This window comes from Cavia porcellus, unplaced genomic scaffold, assembly GCF_034190915.1.
Source record: "Cavia porcellus strain 051 isolate PalLab524CR breed Dunkin Hartley unplaced genomic scaffold, mCavPor4.1 scaffold_6, whole genome shotgun sequence".
Classification (NCBI taxonomy): domain Eukaryota; kingdom Metazoa; phylum Chordata; class Mammalia; order Rodentia; family Caviidae; genus Cavia; species Cavia porcellus.
This window is the reverse complement of record NW_026947489.1, coordinates 68,899,939-68,922,043: the sequence shown is the minus strand read 5'-3', so window position 1 is coordinate 68,922,043 and position 22,105 is coordinate 68,899,939. Positions and strand designations below refer to the sequence as shown.

Genomic DNA, 22,105 nt, shown 5'->3' with positions numbered 1-22,105 from the left:
ATCCTGACTTTGGTGGTATTTAGAGGGATGAAATAAAGCTGGAGGGCTGACAGGTGGCAAGGAGGAGGGCATGGCTACGGAGAGTGGTGATTGCCTTGTGAAAGGACAAGTATATGACAAACACTGGGCTTTCCCCAGGTTGGCTTTCTTGCACATCTAGAGAAGGCAGGCAGGATGGGGCCAGGCAGTACAGTCCCAGAGCTCAAAATCTGACTTCTGATATTGTCTTTACTCATTTGTTTAGATGTTTCTTTCATCCCAAAGTTGCTGCCTTCCTCCCCATCACAGAACTGTCTCCTATCCTCTATAGAATCAGCTTTCTGGATGGCTAGTTTCCCCCATTTACTTCAGCCACCCACTTAAGAATATTGGGATCATCAGTTGAACTGAGAAATCAGATAGAGGTCCAATAGATGACCTCAGAAACTCCTTCCCACATGTGGAAACCATATGATGTCTTTGTAAAAGTTTCCATCTCTGCAGGTTAGAGAAAAGTAGTAAGGGTAAGGATCCTATATACTCCATAAAATATATTAACAAGCCCTTCATATCTTCAAGTAGAACTTCTTGGAAACAAGATTTCCATCTAAGCCCCAGGAAAGAATCAGGATATATCAAACACCTCAACAGAAGCAGAAAATTTATGGATGACCACTTAAATTTATCAAAGTACACAATCTAGATCCAAGAGTTCTTTCTACTTCTCCTTAACCTATCACTAGGCAGTAGAATCTCAAATTCTAGAAAAGGATAACCAGGAAGCACACTTTGGAGTAAGAGGAGAAATAAATGAACATGTACCTAAATAGGACACAGCAATCCCTAAAACGTGAGCAAATACTAAGCAATGTCATATAGCACTACAGAAAAGAGAGAAGGGCTACATATTCCTATGTTTAAAATAATCTGCTCGAGCTAATTTTGTAAAACCTTGGCTCTTCATCTCCAAGGAATTCTAAACTCATTTGTTATCATGTGTGATTTTATACTGAAAGTGATGCCTTCTACATGGCAGCTAGGTTTGGAGAAGAATTTCACTGTAGCATCTGCCATACTTGGGAAGCCATTTTGGGGAGAGGTTTAGTATTTAAAATTGGGCTACTTTGGGAATCAAAATTCATAGAACAACTACACTTCAGGATCTTTGGAGTCACCTTCTGACTGGTTGGGAGACAGCCACAAGAGACAGTCATGGAGACGGGACAGGCTACTGCAGACTCCTTGACAAGCTTAAGCAGTGATGAGCTCAGGTTGTGAAGCACACAGTCACTCTATTCTTTATGGAGAGAAAACAGCCCAGTCACATGCAGACTTCTGAGAGGCTGGGTCCTAACATGTTGAAATTAAGTCCCAAAGACTGATTGGTGCTCTCACTGCCTACTTAAAATACAGAGCTCAGCAATCTGGATTTTCCCCTCTATCATCATGATGAGGGAGATGGCTTGGTATGGCCAGTTGCCACAGCCCAAGGTGTAGGGACAGAAAACCTTCTGGAGTAAAAGAAGAACCTCATAGTCTCATAAAGCTAGAAAGACAGCAGTGACTTGGGGTACACAGAAAAGCACAAACACCGTCATGGTTACTTTTCTCTTGCTGTTGAGACAAAATACCTGATACTCAAAATGAAGAAAGGAAAGGTTTATTTAGCTTACAGTTTTTGGAGGTTTCAGTCCATATTCAGCTGGCTGCAAGGCAGAGTGACATAGATGTGGGGAAGATGTTCATGGCAGCCACAAGCAACAAAAGCAAGCAGGGTAAAAAGAGAAAAGCATGTCTCCTTCCCTCCTTTATAGAGTATGCTGGCTCCACCCCAGAAGGGGGGCAGTACTCACACTGCCAATCCCAGCACTAGACAATGAGCTAATCACAGATACTAGACTCAGCCACTTCCATGACTGCCCCAGGTTTGGAGGGCCACCTAGACACAAACAGTAACAAACACAGAAAGCCACGGAGTTAATAGAGCTCTAAGGAAGCTATCATACTATTTATTGACCTCACCCAGCTAGAAAAGTGTGACATGATTCAGCCTTCACACACCAAAAAAGAGGCCTTTAGGACAAAACAGGTCCTAGTTTTAACTCAGTATTCCCCACACTTACCTAGTGGATTTTAATACCACAGGCCCTAGAAAGAAACCACTCACCCAACCATACAGAGGAATTATTTTGCAGTCATTTGTTTTTGTGAGTTTTTCCCTTACTTTTTACTTTGTTTTTATTCTTTTCTCTTATTTTTCTTGTTTGTCTTTGTCTGTTACTTTTACCTAATTCTATTAATTTTCTTTTATTGTTAATCAGATATTTATCTCACTTTTACCTACTTATAGTCATCATTCCTTTCTTTTTAAAAATTTTACCTCTTTCATTTCCTCCTTTCCTTTACTAATTTTCAGTTACTTGATTGACTATTATTGCTGATATCTTTTCTATTCATAATAGTGATAAAGTTGTAAATACTTAACATATGTCAATATTTGGGTTGTCTTTATGCCTGTATTATTATTGCAGGTATCTTTTCTATTGTTAAGGATGGCATAGTTGTATGATTAGCTGTTAATGAAATATCAATAGTCATTTTGACTTTGATGCCATTATTGTTGCTGATTTCTTCTCTATTGTTAATGACAGATTAGTTGTTACTTTTAATTGGTTTTACTCTATGTCAATATCTCATTAGTCTTTGTGTCCATAATATTATTTGCTCTTCTCTGAGTGGTGCTGAGGATCAAGCCCCTGGAAGAAAGTTGGGCGCTTAGAAGATCCTCAAATTTACTAAATAGGTGAAAGAGAGATAAAAACAACAAAACATAACCAAATCCAAGGACACATCACAGGGAGACAGGATCCAATTAAAATGAGCTCCACGGTAGTGACAGAATTTCTCTACCCTATCTGATCTCTGACCCACAGTTCAAAAACACAGAAACATCAGAAAGTAAGGCAAAATGTGCATCCTCTAACTCCTAACAACTGAAAAGCTGATCTCACAAACACTAAAAGTAGAGAAAACAATAGTCAAAAACTAAGAAAGCAAATATTTAAAGTGTTTAAAGAGACAAAGAAAGAAACATTCAAGCAAATGCATAAGATAAACTCAAAGAGGATTTAATTAACTATGTAAAGGATTTTAGTAATAAAATCTCCTTACAGGAGAAACAAACATTAAACTCATGGAGTTCAGCAAGACCACATAGACATGAAGTACCACTTGAGGAAAGAATTAGAAATTATGAAAAGAAAGCAAACAGAGGTAGATGGAAACTTCAATGGATAGCAGGGCAGCAGACTTGAACAATGTGAGAAAAAAGTGTCAAAAATAGAAGACAAGGAGGATCATACACTCAGGGATGCCATACAATGACAAGACATCATGAAACTTGGACCTAAAAGTAGCAATATGACTAAAATCTAAAAATAATAGAAACGAATGAAATTAGAAGATGATTAATGAGGTATAAAAAATGTATTCACTGATTTTTTTAGTTACTTTTCTCTTGTTGATGAGAAAAAATACCTAAAGTTAAAGGGGAGAACATTTGTTTAGCTGACAATTTATAGAGGTTTTGGTCCATGATTGGCCGGCTCTAAAGCAGGGTGGCATGTGGCAGAGGATCAGTAGTTCATGGTGACTGGAAAAGGCAAAAGCAAAAAGAAAGGAGATAAGACTCTTTCTATCCCTTATATGCTATGCGGGCTGCCTACTCTAGGGCAAATGTAGCACTGAGCAAACCTATGCCAAACCAGTCAGTGGACTGACTAACTAACCACACATCTTTAATCATAGCTTCAGATACTCTAGATTTAGCCATCTCTGGAAAAGCTCTATAATCATCTGAGGCTTTCTTGAGGGGACATCTAGACACAAACCATAATGCATCATAACAGAAAAATTTCCAAATCTAGAAAAATAATCCAATATTCAAGTAAAGGAGTCATGTAGAATCTTAAAGAGCCATGACCAGAAAAGAAACTCTCCATAATACCTCATCATCAAAATTTCAGAAATTCAACAAAAGGAAAAGATTATTAAACAGTGTTTCAGAAAAACGTATAAAGACAAGCGTCAAAATAACTTCAGACTTCTCAGTATAAACTATCAAGACCTGGAGATTACAAGTGCTAAAAGAAAATCATTGTTAACACAGACTTTTATATCCTGCAAAATTAGTCTTCAAAAATAATGGAGACATAAAGATTTTTCATGGAAGAAATTTTAAAGAAATATATGACCACTAAGCCAGTAATACAGAAAAATTTAAGGAAATCATAGACAGAGATGGGGAAGCCACCAGCACTGAAGGAAAGGAAAGTATACATTTAGCTGGAAGAGTAAACAAAAAGCACAAATAAAGGCATCTACACTGGAAAAAATAATGCAAAGGCAGGATTTAACAAATGTCTAACAATAATAACTCCTACCTTTTATACTCCTAACTTCCAATCAAAAGACATAGACTGGCTGATGAGATCAAATAGCAGAATACAATCACATATTGCTCCCAGAATACATGATTCTTGCAAGAGAATCTATGTAGACTAAAAGAGAAAGGAGGAAAATGACACTCCATTCGACCAGAAACTGAAAATAAGCAGGAGTAATTATTTTAAGAATCAGCAGACTTCAAGCCATAACTGATCAGAAGAGATAATGATGGCTCCTACACACCTATAAACTGAAAATTCAGCACAAACAGGTAACAATTGCAAATATCTATGCACCAAATGTTGGCCCATTAAAAACTACTGAATTTAAAGACAGACACAAATACATACCTAGCAGCAGACTTTGATATCCAACTTTTAAAGTTAGACAGATGTCAGACAAAAAAAATCAAAAAAGAGACATCAGTGTTAAACCACACCATTCAAAACATGCCCTTAGCAGAGAATTTTGTCCAACAAAAGAATACATATTTCGAGCTGGGGATTTAGCTCAGCAGCTTAAGTACCTGCCTTGCAAGCAGGCGGTCGTGAGTTCAATCCCCGGTACCGATAAAAATGAAAAAGAAGAAAAAAAAAAAAGAATACATATTTCACTCAAAAATATATGGAACTTTTTAAAAATTGGATCATTTCTTAGACCATAAGCATGCTGAAATAGCTACCAAAAAATTGAAATAATCCCCCATATGATTAGACCATATTGGAACAGAACTAGAAATCAACAAGAAAAGAAGCCACAGAAACTATGCAAACACATGGAATTTAAATAATATATTGCTCCCCGCAAGCATGAGGTTCTGAGTTCAATCCCTGGCATGTTAATTAATTAATTAATAATTAATTAATTAATATTGTTGGATAATCAATGATTAACAGAAGAAACCAAGGTAGTAGAATCAAATGACAATGGAAGTACGACACAGCAAGCCCTAAGGAACATAATGAAAGCGTTCCAAGAGGAAAGTTTATAACTACAACTCTGCACATGAAAAGAATAGAGTGACCTAAAATAACTGACCTGACGAGGCATCTGAAGGTCGCATGTGGACAACAATCCAAATATTAATGGAGTGAAAGAAATCATAAAGATTAGAGTAGAAATTAATGGAATTGAGACTAAAAACAATATAGAGGATCAATGAATCAAAGAATTTGTGCTTTGAAAAGATGGAAATGGAATCTGAAAACAAGGTGGCAGGAGAATAAGGAGGAGAGGGGTTAAAGGATCAAGATTCAATATATATATATATATATATATATATGCCATTTCCACGTGATGAATGCACTTACCATGTACTACAAACATATACAGTACTAATGCAAAAGATAATATATGGAAAAAAGTAAATGACACACACTAATTACTATCACCAGGATTCTGATCAGGAGTGTTAGGTGAAGAACATGCCCTACTTTTTTTTAACTAGTTCAGTTCTTCTTAACATCAAGACCAGCGCTGAGATGCACATTGAGTTTTCCTGTTACTCTTTCTTCGGATTAATTTAATGTCTGGACTTGACCTATGACCTCTGGCTTAGAGATTGAATTTCTTTTTTTTTTTTTTTTTTTTCAGAACAAAATAGGTATATTGCTATTGGGCAACCTAATGCAGAAAACAGTGTGGTATGCTGAATGGATAGCATAAATAACAAATAATTGCAATACACTTAGTGCGTTTCACTTGGAAACACTCTTACATGATAGTATTACTGAGAAAAAACAAAGTTTAAGCATGAACACTTTTCTTTTTTTCTTTATTTGAAGACAGACAGGAAGGCACTGCTTAAATTTTTGACTGGCCTCCCTTCGGGCCTGTTCATGGAACTGTAAGCATTGGAAATAAGTCCACAAATATTAGTTGCCTATTACATCTATGTCACTTGTGTATTCTGAAATCACATATATATCTGATAATTTACCTGGGAAGAGTTGCTATATCAGTTATTTTTGAGTTCTTGGTAGATGGGACTAAGGAAAGGTAATTTGGAAGAAGTTTCATATACTATTAGAAGAAAGCTCTAGCGTTCCCTTGCACAGGTGGCCACAGAAAGATACTGCTCAGAAGCTTTCCTTTTCATGTTGGTTCATTTTTAATTTTGTGATTCGTTTGCTTATAGTACAGTCCTTCCACAAGATACTAAAGCACATGACTCCCATTGTTCTTTTAACACCTTCACTTTTCAAGTTTTCTACTCTCCTACATCCATTGTGTGTCAGAAGTTCTCAAATATCAACAATAAATAAATAAACTAATTAATGAGTAAAATTCTTCTAAAATGTGGGTCTGTATACCTGCTTTGATACTAGATGGGGATGAAGACAATGAGGGAGTAAAAAAGAAAGACAGAAAGAAACAAAGAGAAGGAGAAAACGTATTTATGTACAAAGAATGTAATTCAAGTCTCTGAGTTTTAAAACAAGTTCCTCCCAAAAGCCTGCTATTCTGGAATTTCCAGAACACTTTCTTTCCGCACTGACAAGTGGACTTGAAAATTCCCAATCCAAAGTTTTGAAAATCGATTTTGAAATGCTATAAATAATTATCAAAGCAGTCAGCAGGGGAAGGATGAATGTTTTCCATTTAGCTATAATTTGTAGCACGTTTACTTTAGCTTTTGCTTAGATAAGTAAATCACTGAAGTCCCAGAAGTGCTTTAAACCATAGCAGTACAACAGCACTGAATATACTATCTAAACAGAAATTGTACTTTGGGCTCAAAAAATTTTCTAAATAGTAAAATGATTCCAAGCTCTGTCTCTGTCTCTCTCTCTCTCTCTCTCTCTCTCTCTCTCTCTCTCTCTCTAGCTGTAAATAGCAGAATTAAACACAAAAATACTTACAAACAGGTAAAGTGAAAACAGAAAATTTCAGGTTAAAGTGTATAAACAACTCAAGACAGAGCTACAGATTCAACAACATCCCATGAAGCTAGAAAATCTATTAGAAAATCTATTAAGCTTGAAAACTCTAGCAAAATAATACTTTTGTTTATAAATCACTTGTTTATCACAAGACCAAATGTTGAATTCTTTCCTCAGAGTGAAGAATACTAATTCTTTAAACATTCTGCATTTCTTTGCCAATCTTGTAGCTGAATATCTTGTTCCAGATGATTCTGCTGCCAGTAACTAAAAGCTGCTGGCTTAAAGCCTGAATGTGTTGTCTGCAATTGTGTAACAGTTTTCATTAATTGCTGCCTGATTCTTATTATCTGCATTCTCTTTAATTTTAGTTAACTCTTTGGTAGTTTGGACTTCATTTGAAAAAGATACTGAATTTTGTACATCTTTACGATTAATCAACTGATCATCGCCATTACACGGTACACAGTGACTCTGAACAGTCAGCCATCCGAGTTGTAGGTGATGTGGTGGTGAACTTCTACTCTTATCTCCAACAACCGTACCAGAAGCTTTTAGGCTAAGATAGGTAGCTTTTTAAAAAAATTTTATTTAAAGAGAAAAAAGAAAAAAAAACAGAAAAAGGGTACAAGTTATACAGAATTTCAGAAAAAATAAACAGTAGGAAATCACTAGTTAATTACATATTGTCATCTTAGAAATAGTTGTTGAAGTTACAAAATTAAAGCATATAGAGGGGACTTTCAAACAGTGAGACTGCAAACAGTTTTGGTCAATAATCCAACAAAACTCACTAATATGGTTATCTATCTTATACACTTAAATATGTATGCAGTTAGAGATAGGTAGCTTTTAATATACGTAATAATAGTCTATTTCCCATTCCATAGATTTAGTTTAACCGTACAGAAGCTGCTGGAATAACAATGTTTTGCATATGCTCTTAAAGTATGATCACAGGATTCTCTCCAAGACATCAAACCTTCATTTACTTCCTCTGTCTGAGGATTATTTTCTCTAAAGTGAACAAGTTAAAGGAAAGTTTTATCTTGGATCTAACAATCTGCTCTTACCCAAGACACCATGCTCTGTAATTAAAATCTGGTCATCATATCCTTCTATCTGCACAGGTGTGAACTGATCCATGTTATATTGGGCAAATCACATGCTGCTTTTTCCCTTAGGAGACTGTCATTATTAAGTAGTAGCTGGTCATCACTGAAAGCTTCATGAAATCCCCCTGCCTCAGTTACTCCTCTCATTGCTGACACAAAATACCTAATACCCAAAATTAAAGGAGGAAAGGTATATTTAGTTCATAGTTTATAGAGATATCAGTCCCTAATTGTCTGACTCCAAGGCAGGGTGGCGTGGTAAATAGGCAGTGCAGAAGAAAAACAGTTCATGTGGCAGAAGAGAGCAAAGCAATAGGAGGCAAGCATAGCTCATACTGTCCCTCATATTTTATCAAGGCTGCTTAGGAAAGGCAGCACTCCTGCGCCTAATATTAGTACCATTGATCCTAGCATTGCACCATGAACCAATTCCAGTGTCACATACTTTAGATACATCCACCTCGGAAATAGCCCTGTCTATGACTGCATGAGGCTTTGGGGGGCATCTAAACACAAGCCATAACACACAGAGATGCATAAGTGATGTATATAGCAGCTTTGTATACCTTTTCCTCATTCCACACTACATCCTCAGAGTGGCCATCTCTTGCCACTCTGGCCCTGCTTGCCGGTGCCTGTGAGGAAGGATGCCAAGTGCACGAACATTTTTTCCTCAAAATTTTCTACCTGCTAATTTTGCTTTTTACTCCTAAAGAAACAGACTGGGAGTGCCCACCACACATCCATGGTGCCTTCTGCATTCTTCAACATAGACTGTATTTACTTGAAGTCTGTATGTGACTGAGTTCTAGCCAATTGCTTGGGAGGCAAATGATGCTAACGCATTTCCAGGCCTAGTCCATGCCACAATATATTTCCAGCCTCTTCATTAAAGTGGCCTGGAAGGCAATGTATTCCACAAAGCTCAACTTTAAGGTGAAAGCAGCTCCCACCCCAAATTAATGGGGCTAGAGGAGATCCACTGGGACTACTTTAAACTGTGACAGGAGAGAGAAATGAGCATGTGTAATGAATATATTTGGTATTAAGTCACTGACGAGGAGCTCAGATCAACCCTGAGAAAATAGAGGAATTGGTACATTGACCTGAAACTACCATTAATAGCCTGAAACATGGATTTCTAGACATTTGGCAGTAGGCAGAAAGGAAAGCTGACCTCTCAGACTGAAAAAAATGTAGATTCATGTTACAAATATCAGAATTGTCAGGTCCTGTCTGCTGAAACTTTAGCACCAAAGAGAAAATTTGAAAAATGCATATTACAAGTACAATGATTTTTTTTCACATTTTCTCAGATGTTAATGCAAGAAAAATAACAGCTGAGAATATGGCTCAGGGGCACAGTGCTTCTCTGGCAATCATGAGGTCCTGTGTTTGATTTTTATATAAAAAAGAAAAGAAGAAGATGAAGAAGAAGAAGAAGAAGAAGAAGAAGAAGAAGAAGAAGAAGAAGAGAGGAGGAGGAGGAGGAGGAGGAGGAGGAGGAGGAGGAGGAGGAAGAGGAGGAGGAGGAGGAAGGGGAAGGAAGAAGAAGAGAGAAAAATAGCTCAGGAAAGAATCTGCTGTCCTCTAAATAGAAAGGGAGAGAATAAAATTCACAAATTTTAAAATGTAAACTGTTGGAAAAGCAATCTGTTTCTAAGATTAAGAGAATACATTTCAGATTAAGAATTCAGATTAAGAGAATATATTTCAGAATTTAAAAGTTCAGTAATAAATATCTAGGAAAACTTAGTTAGATCAAGTGACATAGGGCAAAAAATCAAAACCAAGGAACTGCATAACCTTGCCACTTAAAGTTCTCTCACTAAGGAGAGGGGTTGGAGTAAAGGCAGAAAAATAACGTGAGAAGTATATCAAGACAGTTGGACAGAGGCATACAGAGCAGATTGAGTGCAAAGAGATGAGAAACCTCCTAATGGTATCAAGGGAACTATACAATATTATCAATGAAACCGTGGAAATAGCTTCAGGATTGTGTGCCTTGGCTTTCTACCTTTGTACAAAACAGATGGGCCAATTACTCCAAAACAACTCTGAGATAGTCTAACAGTTATCAGTTTTTAAAACATACTTAGATTTTCTTCAAGGCAAGCCTGGGAAGCCAACCTCTCTTTCATAAAGGTTTCAGAGAAGAAGAGATTTAATTTCTCTGTATACATTTTCTAGTTTTTAAAATGGGTTTACATAAGCCAGATGTGCTAGCACATGGCTGTAGTCCTGTTCTCAGGAGGGTGAGGCAGGAGGATCATCAGGCCAGCCTGAGCAATTAAAAATTACCAGTCTGTCCTGCATAGCAAGACCCTGTCTCAAAAATGAAATCAAAATGTACTTAATTAAAGGACACTATCAGAGGAAAAAGAAAGAGGTAGGGGCAGAAGAGGAGGGAAATAACAGAGGGGCATAATCAAAGTATGTTATACACATGTACAAACTGCTAAGGTGAAGCTCACTAATCTGTGTGGCTAAACACACATTAATAAAAAATGTAAAAATAAAATAAAATGCAGCTAATTATAGTACCTATTTCCTGGGTTGGTTGGAAAGATTAACTGAGCCAACCCATAAAATAAAACAATCACAGTGCCTTGCATAGACTGCAAACCAACAGCCTGATATTCGCTAACCACATTGTGAGGATGTTAATACCAATTTGGAGCAATTTTCCTCCAACAGTGACAAGAGACTGCAGATAACCTTTGTGATGGAGAGGAGCTGGAACTTACTTGGTCTTGCTTTGCAAAAGAGAAAACAGAGACAAAACCTACCCATGCAGGAAAGGTTTTATAATACAAGGAATAAGAGAGAGGTTCCAGGATTAGCTGTGACCAAATCACAGGACCCTTTCAGAATTCTGCTTTTGATCCTCAAGCTATTACTGAGGAAAACTTAAATAAACTATATCTTCACTTGCTCTCAGCTCACTTTTAAAAATTTCTAAACTGGGAAGTCATGCAGCTGGGCAATACATTATTAGTCTCCCTAGCTCTGCGTAGACATCTCTGACTAAATCCACCAAAAAGGATGAAAATTGTTCTCCAGTGAGTGTTATCGTGCCCCAGTCTTCTGGGGAAAACTAGCCTTTTACATAATTAAGCATTCCCCAGGAAGGGCCTTGAGTTATGAGATAGAAATTAGAAGACCCAGGAATCTAGAGGTAACAGCAGACTGTGAATCAGCAAAGATCACACAAATTGTGTAATTACCCTGGAATTTGGAACTACCCTGAATGCCTGACAACTGACGCACCTCCCGTACAGTGTCCCTATAATTCTTGTGACTGCAAACGCTAAGCATGATGGCTTTTGTTGGTAGTAGTTGTCAATCAGTATTTTTTCTTGCCCCAACAAATTGTCCTCAAGTCACTAAATTTTCCTAGTGCCAAGCAGCAAACATGAGTTTGTAGTTATATTAAGCCACCACCTTCTATTCTTTTTTAACAAAGAAAGTTGGAATAAAATAAATGTTTATGTCTCTTCCAAACCTGTCAATGACTTTGCCAGAGTAAAGAAAATCTGGTGCAAGCAAAGTAAAGCAGGAAGCCCTGATTGGCTGGGATCCTTCCCCTGCAAATCATTCACCATTCTTTGAAAACACTGAAACCAATGTTTGTTTTATCAGTGGTGAACGCACTGCCTCTTCATCTGTCAGAGTTTTTTCTGAACAAGGCTCTTCCATTCATCAGGGAGCAAGTCACAAGCAAGTGGTGGATCCATTTTTGGTCATTGATGGATAAGAAGTCTCCAAGGAAGACAGAAGAAAAAAGTCAATGTCCCTGCCCCTACTTGTTAGAGACAGCCAAGGAGCTGTGTAGAACATCTGTTGAGTAATATCTCAAGATTTATTTTACTTAACCTCCCTGAAGTTTCTAAAGAACACATAAGAATCCAAAGCTCAGGGAGAAAAAACAAAAGTAAAGTCACTTCCTCATAAAACCTTGTGAACTCTCAGTTAAGCAATGGAAGTATTGTTGCTAAGACACATGATCTCTTAACGGCATTAGCCAAGTACCTATGAGGTCAGGAACAATTCTAACTTCTTGTATTAACGTAATTGCTAAGAGGTTCCAACCCTCACAAGCACATCCAATTATGAAGCATAACTGGAAGCCAAGATCTGTCTTTACTTGGAAGTAGTAGAAAATTTGGAAAAATGGATTTTAAAAAGCATCTTCACAGACTCTCAGCCTCTTTCTAACATTCCCTGACCCACAAACTTTGTCCCACTCTTAATAAAATCTATTAACACTTAATTGCCTAGCACCAAGAGACTCAGTCAGTCTTCCAAGATATCTGTATATAAACGAATTTAACTCACATAGCAGTCCCCCGAGGTGAGTACGATTGTCACCTCCATTGTAGTTAAGGATGTTGTCAGTAGTATCAGATTTGCCAGTGGCAGAAACATTATCTTAACTCAAGCATCACAGATCCAGTCTCCCCACTAGACTTTCTCACCTGGAACTGAACAGAAAAGACCATGGAAGACCAAGGTTTTTTTCAGGCCAGTTATTCTACATAAGTATATGGGGACTTTGTAAACCAGCAAGGGTATTCTCTAATCCTGTGCTCATTACAGACATCACCAACCAACCAGAATAAAGTCTTCTACTAACCCGAGGCAAGTCCTCAGTGTCTTCTTTGACATACCTGTCTATGCAACCTTATGGTGTGGGCCTGTGCACTAAAACCCAGGAAACAGCTGTGAAGTACCTCTAAGGTAGCCTCCAGGGCTGTAACGTTTGTTAAAAGTGTTGCCTCGTTTTGCATCTTTTTCTACACAAGCAGGATATGCCACTTGTCTGTTTGATGTTTTCAAGCCATCAGATCCCTTGTCCATAATATGTGCTTAAGTAGTAAGAGTAAACTAGAAGGCTGGCTTTTCAATTAACTGGCATGAAAGGGAACGGGACAGGGGGCACTTATTCTGCTACAAACCAACCAATTCTGCTCCAGTATTATTTAATGTCTAGGACCACATTCTGTTTAACTTACAAAGAAATTTTAGTCTCTGAGCAGATGTTCTAAAATGCACAAGAATTCAAGACTGGGGAGGCTACAATGCCATAATCATTTGATTAGTTACAGAGCCAGACCTCTCCTGTGCTATCCTTCCTAAATCACAGGGACCTATCAGAGTTTAGAGCTGCTGAGCAACCTCTCCATGTGAATAGGAACCCAGCAAAAGTTTTAGACCCCCTTCCTGGCCTCCAAAACCCTAAAAGCCACCAAGCATTCACAAAGACCAAAGGTTCTCCCCTGTCCCCTCAGGTTCTTTATTTCTTTGTCTCGTGTCAGCAACTTGATTGCATTTCATAGTCACATTCTGTTACTCTCTGCTCTGCTCTGCATCTCACAATATATGAGACGGGTGCCAGGTCTCACCCATGATTTTTTCTCTCTTTCCTTCCAAGAGTTAGAATCTGGCCAGAGTTCAAGATTTCCTCTTCATAATGAGTTGATATTGACCTAGCTTAGACCAAGACTTCCTTGGAACTTCCCACCCACTCTGCTCCCTATAAAAGCAGACAGAACACTGAGAATAGCAGAGACTCTGAGAACAACCCAGAAACTATTGTCACGCTGCAACCCATCTGCACACTGCACCATGAAAGTCTCCACAGCGTTTCTGTGCCTGCTGCTCACAGTCTCTGCTTTCAGCGCCCAGGTGCTCGCCCATCCAGGTAAGCCCCTCCAAGGAAAACTACTCATCTCCAGAACCATCCCATCAGCATGCATATTCAGAGCAAATCTTGCATTTAAAAGATTGGAAAACTGGTCTCTGACCAGATAAGAATACCAATCTTCAAATCCAGGATGTAGAAGAGCCAAAGCTGGAGTCTGAGCATCAAGGCTGGTCCCTTTTCTCTCAAGGCTCTCCTCTCTCTCTCTCTCTCTCTCTCTCTCTCTCTCTCTCTCTCTCTCTCTCTCTCTCTCTCTCTCTCTGACAGGAGGACTAAGAAAGTTGCTAAATGCAACCAGAACCAGCAACCTTTGCAGTTGGACATGATGTGGTAGACAGTTTTGACAGTGGTGAAGGGGGGAAATCTTTTGATTAGTGATCCTCCCAAAATTTTGCTAAATTCCAAGTTATCTTTCAATGCAGCAATTAGGAAAATCGGTCCCAGGGCATTGTCTCCAGGGAACTCATTTATTGTGGAACATATTTGAGGGTGAAGTAAACTCATTTTCCCATCCTCTGATGACTTAATATTTGCTGAGTGTAACAGTCCCTTTAAGCTAAAGCATGTCACAGCAGTGATCCTAATTATCAACTGCCTATCACAATTAAATTAATTAAGGGTCACTTTCTTGCGTGCACTCAATGTCTGTAATGCATGGGCTCAAACTTCTGCACTTAGATACTCAGGGTCATAGACTCACTACATTCTGGGTCAGAAATGACACTTGCAACCTCATTTTCTCCCTTATTGGTCAAAACTAGTAAAGGACTCAAACCAATCAAAAGTGATCAAAATGTGTCAGTCTACCTTGTATCCAGAAGCAGAGAAGTGATAATATTTGGTGAACAGTACCATGACCATCACAGAGCCATGTAGCCCATCGTAATGACAGAGTGGGAATGAATAACATTGACCAATAATTTTTCTGTACCCTTATTAGAAGCAATGGATTTCCACTGTAGAGGTAGATACCATGGTAAAGGCAGAGACACAGGGCTTCATGATGGATAAGTTTCCTTTCTGCCTCCTCCATGGCCCCATCTTCTCCTAACTTCCTTCTTGCTATATAAAGTTATGCTTGAGAACAACTATATATCATGAGTGGCTCTTTCTAATCATTTTTCCTCCTAAATTCAGGTATCCCAAGTGCCTGCTGCTTTCGTGTGACCAATAAGAAGATCTCCTTTCAGCGACTGAAGAGCTACAAAATAATCACCAGCAGCAAATGTCCCCAGACAGCCATTGTGTGAGTAAACAAAGCTGATCCTCTCTGGTGACCAAAAACTCATCTTTAGAATGGATTCAGAGTCACTTATAGTTATATGCTCAGACAGTTTGACCTCTATAATTCTTTGCATGGGTTTGCACAGCAGAAATTGTTCATACAGTTTTTTTTTGAATGAAGAAAAAATAATGGCTTTACAAGACCATCAAAAGTAACAGCCAATCCTAATGTCCCATCCTTCCTCTGCCCCCTTTTGTCTCCCACAACAACCTCATCACCTCGTGGTAAATGATCTGAGAGTAGTCAGAGTTGAATAGGCAGGACTGTTAAAAAGAGTCTTTCTAATTGATTTCTTTTGTTGCACAGCTTTGAGATCAAACCTGACAAAATGATATGTGCGGACCCCAAGAAGAAGTGGGTTCAGGATGCCAAGAAGTACCTGGACCAAATATCCCAAACTACAAAGCCGTAATCATCGTGCTTGAGATGACAAACCAGAAAATTGCTTGATTTATTTTTCCTTCCTAAAATGCATTCTGAAATAATATTATTATTCCCCAAAGGGATGACTTTTATTTAATAATTTTAAAAAGCAAATTGCATTTAAGTTATCAGTCTTTAAACATATCTTTTATGTATATCACTCATTTTTAAAGGTTGCCTTGCTCTCTGTGAACTCCCATCCGGTACCCTGCCATGTGTAGGAAATGTGACTCCAGGCTTGCTGGAGACTCTTTCTCCTACCTCCCTGGACTCTTGTAAGGATCCAACAAAGACCATTGATGTGAAATTGCCTTTTAATTTTCAGAGGACATTGTTCTTGTGAAGCCAGGTTGTGATTCACAGTGATGAGTGGAAGTAAATGTGTTTTCAGAATACATGAAATATATACATACTTTATTACTGCTCTCAGTTGTAAGTTTTGTGTGGAATTCATGTTGGACTGGGAGAGAGGTAAAGATGGGTGAGTGGTCTGGTACAGGAGAAGCTGAGTCCTTAGCAGATGACTCTTTTCCATAGCTGATCTTCATTGAGATTCAACGTAAAATGAACAAGACCAAAAAATGTACTCCAGCCCTTAGGTCCCACTCACATCTGTGGTTTCCCAGATTGCAAGTTTTCAGCCACATGCTCTGTGGGAGCCTCCCCACCATTCCCTCCCTCACCTGCTGCATGCTTTCCTAAAACTCTCAGGTCACCTATCGCAACAGCTGGTGGTATTCTCCCCTACTCACCTTTATTGCTCTGTCTAGCTATAAATATATATAAATATATAACAGTGCTCCAGGAAAAAATGGAGCATTTAGTCACCCTAATAAAGCAGGCATTGAAAGTTTTGATTCAGTGGAATAGAAGGGCCATGATATGAACTTCAGAATGAGTAGGGTTTATGGACTTTATTGGGAATGGGTATAGGTAATTATTACCCCCTGTCACTTAAAGGTTGGATTTTTTTGAACTGGGAATCAAACTCAGGACCTCACTTTTGTCAGGCAGCTGAGGTATATCCTTGATGAACTATTTCAACAGGTAGCAAAAGTAGTGGCAGATAGAATTTGAGGAATGCTAGATGGGAGGCAAAAAAGTAATAGCAAGAGGAATGAGTCAACCCAGGCTGAAGTGCTGAATGATCTAGATGGAGAAATGGAAACTGTAACATGGAGACTTTCAAACTCTGCTATTAAAGAGTAACTTTTTTAGGCTCAGAAAACTACCCTCTAACACTTCTTCCTTAAACCTTAAGTTTATAAACTTGAGAGCCTCCAATCAAGTAGAAAGGACTTCCTTTTCTGTACTAACAACTCCAATTAGGATTTCCCATTGGCATACCTAATCAACAGTCTTTCTGTCATTCACTTCCCTGGACACAGAGACAAAGCATGCCCCTAGAAGTAGAAAAGGGTCATGGTTATCCTTCTGCAGTTATCATGTATGGCCTGAGGCTTCCAGTCCTAGGGAGGCAGATAAACTGCTATGCTATGCTATGTCCATGTATTGTGTAGGGTCACTGTATTGTGTAGTTTCATGAGGCACCATTTGCCACGGCCAACACGGGGAAGGAGTCAGGCGAGAGACTGAAGACACAGGGAGACCAGTTGCTCAGGAGGCAAAAGGGGATTTATTGAAGGACTCCAGAGTTTTTATAATGTTTCAAACAAAGAGCAGTACAAGTCACTTCAGGACACTTTCTTGTACATACAGTAAAGGTAAACATATTCTTGGGCCCTTGAGAAACTTCTTTGTTTATGTTATGAAGCTATTCCCAGGTTAATATCAGTGCGATGCTTTGTCTAGAAGGCTGAGGTTACTGCAGAATGAGGAACTGGTTGAGGTCCAGCTTCAGTGTGTGGTTTTCCACACCCGTTCACTGCCAGACCCCTGGTTCCTGCTCCCAACAACCATTCACATCAAACTCTCCTGGAACCATGTGGCCTTGGCACGTGGCCATAAAAATGCAGCATGTGATACCAGAAAAGATACTGATCTGTGAGGGAAGTAACCTTGACTTTACTTCTAGAGCCAATCTCATTTCCTGTGTTATTTTGAACCTTGGTTATCTCAATACTGAGAAGAAGATGGTAATATCTTTTAGGGAGAAAACTAAAAGACTGACCAATGACTCTCTAAGAACTTACATTCTGAAAGTGTTATCCCTTGGAAAACATCACCATCTCCATCCTTGGAAGCAAAGAAAGCTATCAGAGTGGTCTACACTTTCATTCAAAGGTAGACAGGGGCTGAGGTAACTGCCAAACCAACTCTATCTCAGACTGAGCCTTTCTGCAAGCCTCTTCTGACAGCCTCAAATAGAATCAAGAACCCCAGAAAGCTTTTAGGGGCTACCACATGGTGGTACACATCATAGTATCATTGGCCCTCACTCCAAGTACAGTGTAAATCTCTGCCTCTTCTATAGCCTGGTAGACTTTGGCCCTAAACACCAACTCGAGATGAGTGTACTTTCACATCACAGAGGCATGCATCAGCAGCAGAATGGCCACAGAATAGCTTGCTAGGATCAACAGACCCTCTGGTAACTACACAATCTTGAAGTGGACATAAAGGAGGAGGGAGAAGGGGAAAGCTGTCCTCCATTTATGAAGGATTGGATAGGATTTGCTTATACCCTCTGTGCCACACTTTATCTCTAGTCTTTCAAGGAATCCTGGACCTGATTCACTCATAGCTGAGAACAGCATTTATCTGTTCCACAAAGATAAATTGTAGGTACAAAGCTTTGGAATTATCTAAGCCTTCTGGCAGTACACAGACTCCAGCCGGGAGCCAAGGATGTCACCAGCTGGTCTCTGCTGGATGCACATTCTTAAATGCAAATCTTCATGCAGAGTGTCCTGGAGAGTATGGAAGGTGGGACAGAGAGAATTTATAGTGTGATATCGTGACAGCCCAGGTCTCAGCCAAGCCCACAGTTTGCTCTAGAACTGGGATAACACATATGGGTGTTAGGAGATCGGCAAATATACTCTTATAGTAACCATTCACGGCTGCAGGCTGTTCTTGGTGCATGACATGGCTCTGAGGGAAGCAGATCCTTTTAAACAAGGGAGTATACATTCCATGAAGTAAACTCAGCTTGTAAGTGTTGGCAGTCAACACTTACTGCAGCTGGGGAGAGTTATTAGCCCTGGAAGGGGAAAATCTGGGAAGCATGCCACTAATTCTACAACACCCTCCTCTTGCATTGCCTTAATCACTTTGTTTACACAATAAGTTCCAGAAAAAAATCCTGTTAAGCCTATTTTGCTCAGAAAATGTGCGAGAGGAAGGAGAGTAGGGTGAAATCGAGCCCGTTACAACTGCTGCAGCTAGTCTTGAGGTCATAAATGATGGTTTTCATTCTAAGCCAACAGAACAGGTGATCTAGGCTGTCTGTCTTCAGGACTGAATTAGACCCCTCTGACAGTTGAGCCACTGGTCACCATGCTTTTCTGCAGATCATGCTGTGGCTGCTGTTCTTATACATATCCCGCCAAAAGTGGGAGAAGGAATAACAAGAGACAGGCGAATAGGTCACCTAGGTGCCAAATATACCCACTGAATAAAAGAAGCACCACTTCCACTTGATGATCAGGTCCAGCACTCCTGCCCAGGTGGTGACTTTTCTTTGACTGTGGGTTTCTTGGCCAGCAAATCTCAAGAGACAGAGTGCAACCACAGCTTGCGGTTGAACAAGACTCTCTGGAAGCCTAAGTAGAAACATTCTTACTCGAAACCAGGGCTTCTAAATTCACACAGTCTTGCTTTGCAGAGAAAGGAAACATGTATTTCCCCAGGTGTGTTACTAGAACTGATAGTAAGTGGGGATAATCTTATTTCTGTTTTTGATACACAGGTTCAAGGATTTTAGCTATTGAGGATACAGCATCATCTATTATTTAATTTAGGGTGTATACCTTGAATCCTACAGAGTGGTTTTTCATCCCTAAAGGATATTCTTTCCAAAGTAGTGCTTCCAGCAGCTCATTCATTACTTCATCATGCTAGAAGCTTCTAGAAAATGCACGACAGAATCAGTGGACCCCATAGGCATATATTTGGTGATGCATCTAATTTTTGGTAGTATGTTTATGAGTCTGTAGTGATGTTATGTAGGAAGTTGTGTTAATGAACAAATGTGCCAAAAGCTCTCAGATAGTGGCTTTCACTACAGTACTGGATACAGAAATGGCAAACTCAGGCCTGGAAACTATGTCTATTCCAGTTAAGATGAGACATTGCCATTTTAGAGTGAAAGTGGTACAAAGTAATCAAATACATACTTTCCATGAAATAGCTGTTCAGTCTCGATGAGAGACAAGGCCACAGCAGGTACTCTGTGCTGATCTTTTTGACTATCAAACCATAGGGGAGACTACGTCAATCTCGGTGAGCAGCAGCCCTTGCCATGATACACACCCCTACATCCATGACTACTTTGTCCATGTCCTGTTTTCCCAGCACTGTGGTAGCTGATATGAGAAGCTGGTCAGTGTCAACTGGCCAAACCATTCTGCTAACTTGGTCATTCAGTGCTTCTCACCAAATTCCCTAGTGAACATCAATACCATATCTTTATACGCTATGTCCTATCGCAGAGTATATCCTGCATGTCTCTCTCTCAAACTCTCTTTCTTCCAAATATTTCATCGTTTTCAAGATCCCTCATTAACAATCCAGACACTTCACAGTTATCTGTAGTCCACATACACAGTGACATGCCTCATAGTGACATTTCTTTCAACTACAGACCTCACACGTGATGGTGACCCCATGAGGTTATATGGAGATGACAAAGTTCTTTTGCCTCAGTATGTCATGGTTTCTTGACATGGAGTCTCCTCCTGGATAAGACACTATGAATACTGTGGAAATGATAACAATGAGTTTGTGATATTACATAAACTTGGTTGAAAAAGCAACAGCACGGTTTGAGAGAACTGAGCTTAATGTTGAAAGAAATTCTGTCATGGGTAAAATGCTATTAAATGTCACTGCATGCTATACAGAAATAATTCATGAGAGGAAGAGTCAGTCTATGCTGCAAATTTCATAGAAGTCTCTTTCATAAAATTGCTACAACCAACCCAGCCTTTGGCCACAACCAGTCAGCAGGGCACCATCCATGCCCTGGCAAGACATTCCACCAGTGAAAAGATTAGGACTCTCTAAAGACTCTAATAATTCTTAGCATTTTTCAGCAGTAAAGTATTGCAATACAGTCTACACATGATTTTAAACACACTTTTTTTGAGAGTAGGTTTCACTATACAGTTTAGGCTGGTCTTTGTAACCCAGGCTGATCTCAAACTTGCACTGATCCCTCTGCTTCTGCCTCCTGAGTACTAGGATTACAGGCATGCACCACCATGCCCAGTTTAAATACAGTTGTTTTGTGCCCTTAGTAGGCTACAATGTAGTGTAATCAAAATTTTCATTTGTTATAGGAAATTTAAAAAATTTATGTGAAATATTCACTTTATTGCTGAATTTTTTCATTGCATCATTTCTGAACTCTAAGCACTCAGGATCTAATGCTAACAGTGCCAGAAATAGGGCATGATAAGTGACTGCCAGGGAACAGTCAAAAGTGATTAAGGAATGAAGAGATGGGAAACAAGAGATGGTTACTGCTCACCAGTCAGGCATGTCCCATGCCACATGGCTATGACCCTGAAGATCAAGAACAAAGTGACAAGAGATGCTGAAGTGGCCAATTCATTAAAGGCAACAAGAATAGCACAAAACTGAGGATGGCCTATATCAGATGTAGATAGATTGGAAGGTCCTGCAGTGGAGAATCTGTGGAACCATGTCCCTCCTTGCACCAGTATGATCCCAACCAAAGCAAAAAGTTTGCAGTGTAGAAGCTTGGGGCTCATAGCTCATGATAGAGCACTTGGCTGGCACACACAAGCCCTGGGTGTGATCGCTAGCACTGCTAAACTTATCAGAAAAAACTGAGCAAAGTTGAAAGAAAGGTCTGGATCCAACACAATGTTGAATTTATTGCTTGAGGTGGTTCAAACAATCTGCGAGTCATTAGCTATTATATAACATGAGAATGGGTGGTAAGCATACAAGTGCTGATGGGAAGGCATCCAAAGGATTTTTGGAAATTTTCCATAAGGTAAAGATGGAAAAAAATTACTTAACAGAGCAAATATAACCAAAGAAAATATGGCCAAACTACAGGCTCTACCATGCAAATTCAAAGCCTTCCAGGTTTGTGCCCAAACACTGTGATTCCTCACAA

The 22,105-nt window shown here is 39.2% G+C and overlaps 1 protein-coding gene and 1 pseudogene across 1 annotated transcript; one reads left to right on the top strand and one right to left on the bottom strand.

Annotated features, from left to right (window-relative positions):
- Positions 1–7,503: 7,503 nt before the first annotated feature.
- On the bottom strand, positions 7,504–9,169 carry LOC100717188 (F-actin-capping protein subunit alpha-1-like; annotated as a pseudogene).
- Positions 9,170–14,000: 4,831 nt separating this feature from the next.
- On the top strand, positions 14,001–16,259 carry Ccl11 (C-C motif chemokine ligand 11; the record flags this gene model as incomplete). The annotated part of the gene is given in 3 exon segments (NM_001172824.1): positions 14,001–14,126; positions 15,264–15,372; positions 15,718–16,259. Coding segments are annotated over 3 exon segments (291 nt in total). The 3' UTR covers positions 15,824–16,259.
- Positions 16,260–22,105: the final 5,846 nt, after the last annotated feature.